Source organism: Gorilla gorilla, chromosome 12 (assembly GCF_029281585.2).
Source record: "Gorilla gorilla gorilla isolate KB3781 chromosome 12, NHGRI_mGorGor1-v2.1_pri, whole genome shotgun sequence".
Taxonomy (NCBI): Eukaryota; Metazoa; Chordata; class Mammalia; order Primates; family Hominidae; genus Gorilla; species Gorilla gorilla.
This window is the reverse complement of record NC_073236.2, coordinates 115,081,143-115,095,263: the sequence shown is the minus strand read 5'-3', so window position 1 is coordinate 115,095,263 and position 14,121 is coordinate 115,081,143. Positions and strand designations below refer to the sequence as shown.

The window sequence follows — 14,121 nt, the reverse complement described above, 5'->3', positions numbered from 1 at the left end:
CAGGTGTGCACCACCATGCCTGGCTAATTTTTGTATTTTTAGTACAGACGGGGTTTCACCATGTTGGCCAGGCTGGTTTCGAACTCCTGACCTCGTGATCTGCCCACCTCGGCCTCCCAAAGTGCTGGGATTACAGGCGTGAGCTACCGCGCCCAACCAATTACCCTTTTTGAGAGTTAGTTTCTCCCTACGAAACTGCAGATACTGGTACAACTGCTCAGGACTTTTTCACAGATTAAATGAATCAACATACATAAGGTACCTAGCACAGGCCTGGGCACATGGAACTGTGCTCTCGGACTCTGGGAGAGGAGCTTCAAGGAAACAAGTCCATCCCGGAGGCTCCCTGGATGACAGGGACAAGACTCCTTCCACTAGGTGGGGATGATGTGTTTGGGAACCTAAGAGCCACTCCAAAGCTACATGACGGTGGAGGGATGGACTGAGAAACTGCTTGTGTGACCCAAACAGAAGCCCTCCTCCACTGAGAACAGGGGCGTCCCTTCAACAAGGACAGCAGGAGCTCACCATGTCCACGACATTTGCCATCACCAGGATGAAGATGGCGAGCATGGCCCAGGTGTTCCTGGCCCAGCGGGTCCGGTCAATCCAAGTTGAGAAGGCCACAAGCTTCTTAGGAAAGGCCTAGAAGGAACAGAATTTCAAGGGCCATGAGCCTTTACCAGTCCTTTCTCCTGCGACGTGACTGACAACAACTCATGCTGCTCCCGTATTCCAGTCCCAGGAGCCTCAAAACGGACTCTGCCTGGGAGTCACCCGATAGCTGACCAAGGGGCAGAGCTGAGAAGAGGGCGTGGGAGTTCTGACGCTGCGTTGGACCTCCTCGATGTGCCTGTTCAACAGCACAGCCTCCAGGTCGCAGCCCTTTCCACATCAGACGTGGTGATGAGGTGAGGCCAGGGCAGGAACAGTTTTCAGGGCTGCTCGTCTCTGGCCAGCTACTCCTGCCTATCCTGGCTCCAAGTGACCTGGCGAGCCACCTGTCAGATTCATGTTCCTAAACACTGCTTTACCTTTGTCATTCTGATATAAAAAAAAAAAAACTCTGCTTGGTACCTCAGTGCCTTACAGGAGAAAGTTTTAATCCCTTTAGTCTGGCTTCTAAGGGCCTTCACCATCGGGACCAACCCATCTTCCAGCCGGCCCTCCACTTCCTCTCTACCCAGGTTCTTGTTTACCCAGACTCTGCCGTACTCATGCGTGCTGCAGCGCCACGGCCCAACAAGGCCCACCATGGCCCAGCTGTGGCCCACCACAGCCTGCCACAGCCTGGTGGCCCAGCCAGAGGGAGTGCTCTGCTGATGGTGAATGAATGGATGGGCAAGTGCCTGGACCGTCCTAACAGAGGAGTGTCTGCCTGTCAGATTCGACAGAAAGAATAACTCCATCACTGCCCAGTTTTACAGGGAGTGCCACTCACTTCCAGAGGCTTCTGAGCTCAGTAGAAAAGTGCCTCTTACCCGGGGAAAGATGGCAGCCAGGGAGCAGATGGTCAGGATGAGGAGCAGAATCTCCCCCACCATGAAGGTCACATAGTTTGTCATTAGCCTGTGACAGAGAGAAGACAATTGGGAGAGGCCAGAGGGGACAGTGAGATGGGGTGAGCGGCTAGGAGAGGAAGGGATGGGGATGGGGGCAGGGGCCAGGGGGCAGGGGACAGCGGACAAGGGGCAGGGGACAGCGGACAGGGGCCAGGGGACAGCGGACGGGGGCCAGGAGGCAGGGGACAGTGGACAGGGGCCAGGGGACAGCGGACAGGGGCCAGGGGGCAGCAGACAGGGACCGGGGGCAGGGGGCAGGGGCAGGGGCCGGGGGCAGGGGCCAGGGGGCAGCAGACAGGGACCGGGGGCAGCAGACAGGGGCCGGGGGCAGGGGATGGGGAGGCCTCTCAGCACAGCACGAGCCTGTACAGCTCCACGCGGTGCCAGGGAATTGCTGCTGCCTGCCGTGCAGAACAGGACAAAGGCCCTGATGAGACGGGCCGCCAGCTGAGTGCCGGCCTGGGAGCGGGCCACTCTCCAGCTGCAGCTGCTGCCTGGGACATTTCCCAGAGAGGGAACAACTCACAGGTGGCCTGGGCACAGCCCAGGATAAACTTGGGCAGGGATCTTAGGAATGCACCCCTGCCATGTCGCTGTGCTGAAAGGACAGAGCACGGAGCAGCATCACTCCCTCGCTGCCGGGGGCTGCTAAGAGTCCGCCTGTGACAGCCGCCCCCAGCTTCACAGTGGACACACTCAACACATCCACCTTAACCTGACAACTCCCGGAAACCTGTTCTCTATACCCTCTGCTCACACCCATTCCCGTTTAACCCCTCCCTGGAAGGTGTCCTTGCCAAGAGCCCCAGAAGCCTCCTGGTAGCTAAATCCACGTCCCATTTTCAGTCACCTCTCACCCCTCCTTGAGACACTTTTCTCGCTTGGTGTCTTGAGTCCTTTTCTGTCTCTGCATCTGGACATGCTGCCTTGAGCTCAGCAAGTCTCGTGTTGCAGCACAGCCTGCATGCTGGCAACGCCAGGTTCACGTCTCCAACCCCACCCGCCCTCTGAACTCCAGATCATGGACGCTGGCCTCCTTGGCTTGCGGGCACTGCAAACTTCACGTGTCCCAAAGCAAACTCCTGATCTTTGCCTCTCCACTCTCATCTTGCCACCTCGTCCCCATCTTGGTTAACGGCACCCCTGTCCTGCCAGTTGCTCAGATCAGAAGCCCAGGAGACATCCTCAACTCCACACTCACGCCCCACAACCAATCTGCCAGCAAATCCTGTCAGCTCTGTCTCCAAAATACATTCAGCATCTATCGACGGAATCCAACCACTGATCCTCCTCTATCCTCGGCCTGGCCTGGCCACCACAGTGGCTTGTCTGGGCCACTATTTGGTCTCACTGCTCCCGCTGTGCTCACTAAGCGCTGTTCTCAGCAGGAGTGAGCCTCTCCAGGCATATGTCACAACAGGGGACTCCTCTGCTCCCTTGTTCTGGCAGCCTCCTGTGTTAAGAGTGGAAGCTGGCACCCTGCAGTGGCGTGTAGGAGGCCCCACGTCTGTGCTGGACTCCTGCTACTCTTCCTGTGGCCCGTTCCCAATGCGATGCCTCCTCATTGTGCCTCCAGGGGCCAGGCCACTCCAGCCTCAGCATCTCTATCCGAAGCAGGTGTCCCCCAGATAGGAGAAGGCTCGCCCCTCACCCGCTTCCAGCCGTTACTGAAATATTACCCTGCCAGCAAGTCCTGCTCCGATCATCGCACATCAAAATGCAAACAAAACAAAACAAAGCTCCCCAGCAGCATACCCGCCTCCCTTCCTTGCCTTCCCTGTGTCTGCAGTACTTACTCTCGCATAGATGCATATTTTAATTGTTTAATTGCTTTTGCCTATAGCTTCCCCTACCAGAACCCAAGTTTCACGAGAGCAGGGGTTTCTGTGTGCCGCATCGCTGCCATAGCCCCAGCCCTTGATCCCCACGCATGAAGCAGACAACCAATCAATACTTATGGAATGAGTGAATTTGAGCCTCACCACAGTCCTGAGTGTCCGCTAGGGCAGGGGTTGTTCTCCTCATTTCACAGATGAGGAAACAGATGCTGCTGGAGCCTGCAGTGGCCTGCACGTGGTCACACACCCACAACCTTAGACAGTGTGACCCAGCCCAAGGCTCCTGACAGACTGTAATCCCAGCAGGGTTCCAGACCCCTCCTCTGTGATGGGGAATCCCCAATTGGCCGAGGGGAGAAAGGGAGAACAAGAGAGTGGTCGTCACCCTCAGACAGGGCTTCACCAGCTGGGGACTCCAGGAGGCCCCACCTTGCCCTGGAGGACCTACTGCTGTGTTAGAGAGGGCGTCAGTCTGTGCCCACAGCCTAAAATCTATCTTTACCAAGATGAGCCAAGAGAGGGGCCAGGTCAGCCTTGGTGACTGAGACTGATGCAGTGTCCCCATCTTTGTCCCAAGAATCAGTGTGGGCCCATCTAGCCAAGGTCTCCAGCCTTCTGGAGGCCTCTGTCCCTCAGCTCTCTTGATCCTGGCCAGATCCCCATTCTGACACTAGGACTGCTCCAAAACGCGGGGCGGGGAAAAGGAAGGATGCCCAGGGTGCCGTCTAGCACTCCTGGGGCCTGTGGGGGCCGTCCCAGTGGGGGTCAGGGAGCAGAGACTGGCTTGCTCCCCAATGTCAGGCTCCCGCTGAGACACCTGCCCCTGCCCCCCGCCCGGCACCACCGCAGCCGAGGAAACTCGTGGCCCTCCCCCGCCTCTCCCTCACCAGGGGTCGATGAGTATCTCGACCAGAGCCGTGCAGAGCAGGACGACGCAGGAGCAGCTGAAGGCAGCCCCACTCTGCTTCTCCTTCTCCACCGAATAGCGGGTTTCCATCTCAGGGTCCATGAACCGCATGGACAAGAGGAAGGTGTTTCTCTTCTTTACTCTGCAGTGGGAACAAGCCCCATGAATCCCAAATGCCACATCTGCGTCGGCCTAGCAGAGGGGCCGTATTTGCGATGCTCAGTTTCCTGAATCCCTTGTCAGGGCCCAGGAGGAGTGGTGGGCCTGGACGCTTCCGGGTGGCGCTTACACTTGGGCGGACTCTCGCTCAAGCAGGGCCTCGTTGAGCAGCTGGTTGAGCTCGTGCTCATCTTCAGAGGCATCCACCACTCGGTCAGCCAGGTCCTGCAGGCGCAGCCTCCGGCGTGGGTTGGGGAATGAGGGGTTGTCGGCCTGTGAGCCAGGGAGGCAGTGTGAGTGGGGCAGATGGGACAGAGCGGTGGGGAGGAGCTGGGAAAGACAGAGGTGGAGGAGGAAAGGAAAAAAAGAGGGCATACTCGGAGGACCAATCCCTCCAGCTCTAAAATCCCTTTCCGGGAAGTCTTCCCCATGCTCCCACGTGGCTCCATGTGGCCTGGATCTACACCCAAAGCTCCAGTCCTTCCTGGCTCCCCGGGCCCCCACCAGAGCTCTGCAGGGAGGGTCCACTAATGACAGCATTGTAGGGAGCAGTCCCTGGCTCCTGAGCAGGAGACCTGTAATCGGAGACAGCTGCTGGGCTGAGGCAGTCCTGGCACTTCCTGCTGTATTGATGTGGGGGCCATATACATCAGCAGCCTGGGGACATGAATGGCTCCCAACTCTAGGGCCTCAGGGAACTGTTAAAGGAACTCACATCTGGCTCATTTGGAAAGGAAGATCTGAGGGGGAAAGTGACGGGAGAGAAAAGAATGTCCTCATCACTAGAGGGCTGACAAGGGGCGGGTAGGTGGAGCTGGGGCACCCACTACCCTTTTATTCCCAGTTCCAAAGAAAAAGCATCAACTCCAAAAACAGGAATCCTGGCTGTGATGACACAGCCATCAGTCTGAATAGTCACTGAGACCGGCTGAGAGCTGTCTGAACGGGTTCAACAGTGCATCTGGGAGCCACAGTCACGACTCCCTGGGGCCGGGCACGGTGACTCACGCCTGTCATCCCAGCACTCTGGGAGGCTGAGGTGGGTGGATCACTTGAGGTCAGGAGTTTGAGACCAGACTGGCCAACATAGTGAAACCCCATCTTTACTAAAAATACAAAAATTAGCCAGGCATGGTGGTGCACGCCTGTAATCCCAGCTACTTGGGAGGGTGAGGCAGGAGAATCTCTTGCACCCGGGAGGCGGAGGTTGCAGTGAGCCAAGATCGCGCCACTGCACTCCAGCCTGGGTGACAGCGTGACTCCATCTCAAAAAAAAAAAAAAAAAAAGACTCCCTGGTCTTAAGCACAGGCACAGGTGTGCCACTGGTTGACAGTTTGACCCCAGATAATGTTTCCCCAGCCACATCTTCCCCTTCTGTAAAATCACGTGGATGGTCTGTGGCAGCAGCGGGAACCTGTTCCTGAAGCAGATCCGGGAGCAGCGTGGCCCTGGCTGAGGGTCAGGGCCCGAAAAATCAGGCTGCTAAAGCTGTATCTGTGTCCTTCTTGCTAGTGAGTGCCTTGAGTCTGGACCCCCACTTTCTATCAAGAAAACTGCAACAAGGAAAAGTTACTGAATGCTGGGGGACTCAAGAAAAACCTAATTTACCCTGAGCCCCGTCTACCCTCTTGTTCTACAGCATCTGCTCTAATGGCACCAGGGCCAGCTCTCCCGTCCCCCTCACACGGTGAGCCCGAGCAGGGCAGACATCCCATCTCTGCAGCACTGACCTCCATCAGTGAACGTGCTCCAGACGCCCTGCGGTCAGGGACCAGTTCTGGGTGCTCCCCAAGAGGCACCCTGCACTCTGGGACAGCATGCTAATTCCTCGCCTTTGGGGGCTAAGGAAATATCCCATCTTGCATGGAACTTGTGGGGCTTGAACCTAGCCAGAGGGGTAAGTCCAGGTCTGATATCTCACTTCCAAAATGGTCTCAGATCCTATATAATTCTCCATGGATGTCCTCACTGATCTCAAATCTATAGGATTCCGGGCCATCAGAGCCACAAAGGCCTCCGAGCTAAGCACCTCTTTTGACCTTACTCACCCCGGCATGTAACTGATGAGGAGACAGTGGGGTTTTGCGGGGCTGGAGGGGTGACCTGCCCATGGTTACAGTGCTAAGCAGGAGCAGGTCCTGGGTGGTGGCCAGGTCTCCCCAGCACAGGACTCCTGCTGCAGGAATGTATTGCTTCCTGGTGCCTGCCCGCATCTGGCCCTCAGTGACCCCCTGCCCTGAGCCCTGCACATACCTGGGCATCCTGCTCCTCAGGCTTCTCCGACGTGGACCCGCTGCTGTGGGCACTCCCATTGGGCTCCTTGGTCTCAATGAGGGCAGGGGAGCTGGACTTTGAGGAAGCTGGCGCTCCATTGGGCAGGGCCTAGAGGAAAGGAGAGCTCAGCCATGATCTGGGCATGGGATGAGAGTGGCGTGGACAGGGCTGGAAGTGACAAGGGCGTGGGAGGCGGTGGGATTAGAGCGCAATCTGAGGCCACAGAACTTGCTTGTGGATTGCAAAATGAGGCGTCAAGGATGATTTCAAACTTTTGGTCTGAGCAGTTGTTAATAAAAGGATGGAACTGCCATTAACTGAGATGGGAAGACCGAGGGAGAGCAGGTTTTGGAGTGGGAAGGAGGGCAGGAGCTTTGGGCAGGTGGCATTTAAGATACCTATTATATGTACAAATGGAGACGTACAAGTGGCTGTATGTTGAGTGCAGGGAAGACACTGGGGGTGGAGATACAAATTTGGGAGTTGTCAGAGACGGCCTTTAAAATGACACTGGATGAGACTGACATGGAGGTTAGAATCAGCGGGGAGTATCAGCCTTCACTCCAGCAGCCTCACCAGAGTGGGCTTTGCTTTAGCCATAATTAGGCAAAGCCTCAGCCATGGAGTAGTCTCAAATGACACGACTTCCCTGACAGTCACCAAGCTCCTTAATTCCAAGTCTTGTTAGATGGACTCTCATAACTGGAGGAAAGGGTTTTGACATGAGAGATTACAAAAAATAAGACAACCTCCAGATTCAACAGGGGATGGTAAAGGGATCCATTTCTGCAACAGCTGCTGGTGGTTTCTAATCAGACTGACAGGAGGTGTTTGGGGGTTGGTGGACAGACCTGGGGAAGCTGCTGAGTGCTTCAGGTCTGTAGATATTTGGGGGATCCCACACAAAGACCAGAGGGCAGGCCCACAGGATGCTCGAATGCAAGCTTGTTCAACCCGCAGTATTTTTTGTTTGGCCCAAGACAATTCTTCTTCTTCCAATGTGGCCCAGGGAAGCCGAAAGATTAGACATCCCTGCTCTATTACTTCTATCTCATTCCTCCCTCATTTCCCACTCAGGAAACCTTCCTGGCCTTGGTCCTCCTCCCCCATGACCAGTCACCCCACCCCCACCCTCCTCTCTGAGCCTCTCCCTGAGCATCCACATCACTCCTGTGGCTTCACTCACTTCCTCCGTGCAGGAGACCCTGAGCCCCAACCCAGCTGCTCTCCTGGGCGCCACTGACACATCTCCAGTGCCCCCCCTTCTGGATGTGGTCTTGGGATATGCTTCAGTCACCTCCATTGCAAACTGCCATGAATTACACTCACCATCTCCCCCAGAAACCAGCTCTCCCTTGGGAAGGGTGCAAGCCTGCCACTCACCTCTCACAGCCAGCCACCGCTGGGTCCTGCCACCTCTTCTGCAATCTTTCCTTAATCTCCTCCTTTCCAACCCCCTAATCCAGGGGTGGGGTGGGTGGGGTGGGGAACTCACCGAGCCATTGAGGCCATTCTGGGTGGCTGTTTTCTTCACCTCTGGCTTGGAGGCAATGATGAGGTAGGTTTCAATACCCTTCTCTTCTAGGTAATCACAGCGGCTGCCCCCATCGCCTGGCTCCACATCAAACTCCCCTTTCAGGCAGTCCATGGTGCTCTGGGAGATGTGCACGCGCCTGGATTGCAGAGAGAGAGGCCCTAAGCGTCGGCCAGAGGCGGCCCTCACACCCCCAGGGGACAGTCCACGGACCACGTCTGTACCGGCTGCTGCTCGGCCCCGTGTCTCTCGGGCATGTGGGGCAGAGGCCAAGTGGAGACAGTTCTGCCACTAACTAGCTGTGTGGGCCACTAACTAGCTGTGTGGGCCACTAACTAGCTGTGTGGGCCACTAACTAGCTGTGTGGGCCGTATGGCACTTACTCCCATCTCAGCCTCAGTGTTGGAGCCACGACACAGGAGTACAATCTTTCTTCAATCTTTGATCCGCTGTAAAGCGGATCAAATGCGATAAGGAATTTTTTTTTTTTTTGAGACAGAGTCTTGTTCTGTCGCCCAGTCTGGAGTGTGGTGGTGCGATCTCGGCTCACTGCAACCTCCGCCTCCCGGGTTCAAGCAATTCTCCTGCCTCAGCCTCCAGAGTAGCTGGGATTACAGGTGCCTGCCACCACACCTGACTAATTCTGTATTTTTAGTAGAGATGGGGTTTCGTCATGTTGGTCAGGCTGGTCTCAAACTCTTGACCTCAGGTGATCACCCACCTCGGCCTCCCAAAGTGCTGGGATTGTGAGCCACAAGATCCAATTATCCCCCACCTTGCACGTTTCTCAGTTGCAACCCCTGCTGCCAAGAGATAATAAAACCTGTTTCTGAGGAGTCACCACTGAGGCCAAGAATCCTAAATGCCACTGAAGGAAGCTCCCTGGCCCAGATGGGGAAGGCTGGGCTGATCCTCCCTCAGCCTCACCCTGCTAAAGGCAGGGCCTCCATTATCCTGTAAGGGAGCTCAAGTAAGACGTGTAATCGCACTGCGACCTGCAAAACGCTGCCTGCGAGCCCGCTAGCTGATGACTGCTCATTACTCTCCCTTTGGGGAGACCTGGGCTCTGGCATAAGGAGAGCTGGGGCAGCCCCCTAAGTGGGTAAAGGAGAGGCAGCCCCCTAAGTGGGTAAAGGGGAGGCAGCCCCCTAAGTGGGTAAAGGAGAGGCAGCCCCCTAAGTGGGTAAAGGAGAGGCAGCCCCCTAAGTGGGTAAAGGGGACAGGAGGACAGGCTACTGCAGGGTCTAGGCAGGAGATGCCACATCCAATATCAGGCCCAAAGAGGCTTCACCCCAAGGCAGGTCAAAACGGCCTTAGCCAGGGCCAGGACCAGGGCAAGACAGGAGGAATGCTGTCCCAGGGTGGTAGGGGGGCCTTCTCTGAGGCCCCCTGTCCCTCATCAGGGTCACAGCCCTGTGGGATGGAGGGGACGGTCCCCTCCCCAGTCCTCAGACCTGCCCCCTTGGAATGGCACTCACCCAGGGATGCCGCCGGCCTCCATCTTGTTGGCTACAGTGACATCAGTCGACCACACATCGTACTGCCAGCGCTTCTGGCCCAGGACGCCCCCCAGCACGGTGCCCGTGTGCACCCCCACACGCATGTCCACCCCAGTCTTGGTCTTCTCCCGCACATACCTGCCAGGTACACACAGAAAAGAGGGTCAGGGTGTGGCCTTCACGAGGCAGCCAGCTGCCCCTGCCCCTGCAGGAGAAATTCATCGTGAGCCTCTTCCCCTCCATGAGAGGGGGCCTGGCAAGGTCCCCACAGCTTGGTGTTGGGTGGGGGGTAAGGCAGGCCAGGGCCAGCCCAGAATCAGGCATCACAGGCCAGCAGGACGAGGGCACCAAGCGACTTTCCTCCCTATCCCCACTTCCCGAGGGGCCTCAGTTTCTCTCTGCAGATTACTCTTATTCATTCGTGCAGTTACTATTTCACTGAGCATCAAGTATGTGCCAGGCACGTTCAAGGTGCTGCAGACACAGAGGTGAAGAAAATAGCCATGAACAGCCCCTTGCCTGAATGTGTCTGACAGGGCAGGGAGACAATGTTAGAGTTCCTGGACTACTACCCCTGGGGTAAAGGCCACACTGCTTTCTTTCCAGGGCAATACTAGACGGGCTTTAACCTGGAAGACGGTAAAAATGCAAAGCCGCCCCCTCGGAGAAGGGGGTAAAGAGCAGGCAACTTCCTGGACTCCATCCCATGGGGGAGGGGCCTCGGCAGGAGCTTCCCTTTCCGTGTCGGTGCCTGATGTCACCCCAGGTCCCGCAGAGGCTGGAAGTCAACCAGAGGGACTGCCCATCCGAGAGCTGCAAGCCCACTTGGAGCAGGGGCAAGAGTAGGGGACAGTGAGGGCAGGAGAGTTTGCCTCCCTCACAGCCTAGGCCGGAGCACAGAGGCCGGGGTGGGATCCAGCCCCATCCCTGAGCCCCTCTGCCAGGGGCTTAGTCACTGCATCACGAGATGGAGAGGGCAGTGCCTTCGGGGGTCACGGTGAGAAAACACTGAGGAGAGATGGGGGGCCCCTGTGGGGGTCCCAGCAAGTGTGAGGAGGCGTGAGGAAATTCACAACTGCAACTTCTGGCAAAAAGAGAATACGTGGACTAAGGCTGGAAAAGTGTGCCCCACAGGCTGGGGGAGCCTCGCAGGTCCCCTGGGCTGTGAGGAAGGTAAGCCATATCCCAGTTTCTAGAGCGGGGGCCTGCGCCACCCATCAACCAGTGCTGTGTCCCAGTCTCTGCTTCCAGCAGATCCCCCACCCAGGGGCCATGGCCAGCGCGGAAGACCTGCTTCTCCCTGGGTCCAGGGCCGGGGCCCTTGCTCTGGGGCCTCCCTCCCAGAGGCATCCCACTTACGAGATGGCCTCCACCATGGCCAGCCCCATGAGGATGGAGCAGACGGCGTGGTCCTCCCGGTAGTCAGGCAAGCCGCAGATGCAGTAGTAGCAGTCGCCCAGGATCTTAATCCGCAGCTGGTGGTATTTCTGAAAGGGGAGGGCCTGGCCTGTGCTCCAGCCCCTCCTCAGTGAGGGAGGAGTGGCCAAGAAAGCAGAGGAACGACAGTGGGAGAAAATCATGGGGCCGGGGATGGGGGCCAGGCAGAGGCCATGAGGGCAGGCCCCGCTGGAGAGCCAGGCGGGGCCAGGGACTTACAGCTGCCAGCTTGTCAAAGCGGGCAAAGAGCTCGTTGAGCAGCTTCACAAGCTCCTGGGCACTGCAGGCAGAAGACAGCTGGGTAAAGCCCACGATGTCGGCAAAGAGGATGCTGCACGAGGAAGGAACCGTGGGGGTGACACTCCAGGCAGCCAGGTGTACCCGACCCCACTGCCAGCTCCCTCTCCAACCCACAGGGCAGCCAGGATCAGGGCGGGAGAAGGTCCTCCCTCACACCCCCCAGACAGTGAGACCCTGACCCTTCCAGGTAAAGTCAGGGCTCTGACCTTGCACTTGTCCTAGCGGACTTCCCCTGCTCCCTCCCTGTGGTGCCTGGGGACCACCCCACACTGCCCACTCCTGCCCGGGCTGAACTCATCCTTCTTCCTAGAATCACAGGTCAGGGCTCTAGCCCCAGTGTTGGCCCTGAACAGCTGGGTGACCTCACAGGAGTCCCTTCCTCGCTCCAGGTGATATCTGTTCTATGATGGGGTTGGACCAAGCAGCCTAGAGCACACTGTAGCTTCAACATCTGCCGGCAGCTTCCTCCGCCAGGCTGATGAATGCTGTGGGGAGCCTTGCTTCTAGTCCCTGGAAAACCTCTTGAAGCCCACAGCACCTAGTGTGTCCCACCAAGATGCAGCCCTCCACAGCCTGCTCTGCCATCAGAGCCAGCGCCCCGGGCCGGCGTACCTGACGTTCTCGTGACGGTACATGTACATGGTGTTGAACTGCTGCTGGTCCTTCTGGCTCTCGTCTTTCTTCATGTCTTTCAGCATCTCGTCAGCCACGTGCTTGGGCAGGATGGAAAGCATGAGGTTCTCCTGTGAGGGGCAGGAGAGGGTCAGAGGCAAAGGTAGGGCCTGCTAGAGGCAAGTTCAGATACTTCTGGGAAGAAATGCCCCGATCCTGGCAAGAAACGTGAGCAGGGAACCATGCTGCCCTCCAGAGAGACCTCACAGATCTGCCTCGGGAGCAGCCAGGGGTCTGGGACAGGCAGCTTCTGGCCCTGACAAGGCTGAGGGTGGCGATGGCCCCTTCAGAGCAACTGAGGGGAGCCAGAAACGCAGTGAAGCATCCCAAACGTGGCTCTGTGCTCAGCATCCTCATGCCACAAGAAGCGCAACAGTCCTGCGTGGGCTGCTGCACCGTGAGCCCTCCTGGCAGGAGCCCTGCGGGGTCACCTCAGCCACCCGCCACGGCTGCACAGAGCCATCGCTCACAAAATTCTGCTTTGACCTGATCAAAGACTGACAGCAGACCAGGCACTACATGAGGCGCCAGCGACACAAAGCCAGCAAGAACGTCCACCTCAGAGAGCAGAGGGTCTCACGGGGACACAGGTAAGCATGCCCAGCACAGTGCAGCATGGCAAGTTCTGTGCCCAGAAAGGAGAGAGCAGAGGACGGCGCAAGAGAGAAGCAGGGCCCAAGGTCGGCCGGGGAGGAGGCATCAAGGAGGCCTTCCTGAAGGAGCCTTGGTCGAGCCCAAGACGCGACGCTGAGGGCACTCCTGTTGGAGGCAGCCGTGTACACAAACGTACAGACACACGCAAAGCGCACCAGGGTCCTTCAGGGATTTCTGTGGAGGTAAAAACAGAAACATGGCTTGAGAGCTGGGCATGGTTTAGATCAGGGTCAGCAAACCGTGGCCTGTGGGCCCAATCTGACTGCTGCTGTCTTTCTTCTTTTTATACAGGGTCTTGCTGTGTTGCCCAGGCTGGAGTGCAGTGGTGCAAACATGGCTCACAGTAGCCTCAACGTCCTGGACTCAAGTGATCCTCCCACCTCAGCCTCCGGAGTAGCTGGGAGTACAGGCATGCATCACCACACCCAGCTAATTTTTACATTTTTTGTAGAGACAGGGTCTTGCCATGTTGCCCAAGCTGGTCTTGGACTCCGGCGCTCAAGTCATCCTGTTTTCATAAAGTTTTCCTGGCACCCAGCCATGCTCATTTGTTGATATATTGTCTCTGGCTGTTTTAATGCTCCAATGGCAGAGTGGGGTAGATGCGACAGAGACCGTATGGTCCACAGAGCCAAAGATATTTACTATGTGGCTCTTGTCAGAAGAGGTCTGTGGCTTGGGCGGTGCCGGTCTCTGGAACAGGGAACAGAGAAAGAGCGGCAGATGTGAGGGCAAAGACAGGGTTTGGTTCTGAGGCGCTGTGGGGCCTCTGTGCGGGCACCTGCAGGCAGCGCTCAGGAGAGGCAGTGGGCTGAACCATCCGCCTGGAAGCCATGGGTTGGATAAGCAGTACGGAGAAAGAAAACCAGGGACAGAATGTGGTGCTGCAGAGGCGAAGCCAGGGACCAGAGGCTCAGCAGGGAGCTGGTCAAGAGGGGAGCACTGCCCCCATCCCTGAGGGGAGGAGGGTGATGATGGCGTCTGGTGAGGGGCACTTGGGGGAGAATCCCAAGTTGAGGTTTTGCAAGATGGAAACTGTAAAAGGCCAAGGGGCATGAGAACTAGCTCATGGCGGGGACACAACTAAACAAAGTGTGTCCAGCGAAGGGCCAAGATACAAATGAAACCGCAGCAGGCACAGGGGGAGGCCAGGGAACCGGAAGGCAGATATGTGGCTGGAGGACAGGTGCCCGCTGACCTTCAGGGTGGAGTGCTTCCGGGTGGCCAGGCCCGTGTCGCCATGGGGTCGGCTGCTGAAAGGTGAGGAGTGCATGGGTGGGAACT

The 14,121-nt window shown here is 57.3% G+C and overlaps 1 protein-coding gene across 6 annotated transcripts in view; it reads right to left on the bottom strand.

Moving 5' to 3' along the window:
* The window catches only part of ADCY3 (adenylate cyclase 3), a 101,552-nt gene that overhangs the window by 11,073 nt on the left and 76,358 nt on the right, over window positions 1-14,121 (bottom strand). For 3 of the 6 annotated variants that reach the window (XM_055377558.2, XM_055377559.2, XM_063696016.1), the window contains exons 4-13: window positions 12,124-12,254; window positions 11,431-11,542; window positions 11,134-11,261; window positions 9,754-9,912; window positions 8,237-8,414; window positions 6,721-6,849; window positions 4,597-4,796; window positions 4,288-4,449; window positions 1,482-1,569; window positions 529-645 (exon numbers count right to left, since the gene is read on the bottom strand). In XM_055377558.2, coding sequence (XP_055233533.2) covers window positions 529-645; window positions 1,482-1,569; window positions 4,288-4,449; window positions 4,597-4,796; window positions 6,721-6,849; window positions 8,237-8,414; window positions 9,754-9,912; window positions 11,134-11,261; window positions 11,431-11,542; window positions 12,124-12,254 — 1,404 coding nt within the window. The remainder of the gene's footprint in view (window positions 1-528; window positions 646-1,481; window positions 1,570-4,287; window positions 4,450-4,596; window positions 4,797-6,720; window positions 6,850-8,236; window positions 8,415-9,753; window positions 9,913-11,133; window positions 11,262-11,430; window positions 11,543-12,123; window positions 12,255-14,121) is intronic. The other 3 variants (XM_019021317.4, XM_004028928.5, XM_063696017.1) reach the window with 1 other exon arrangement.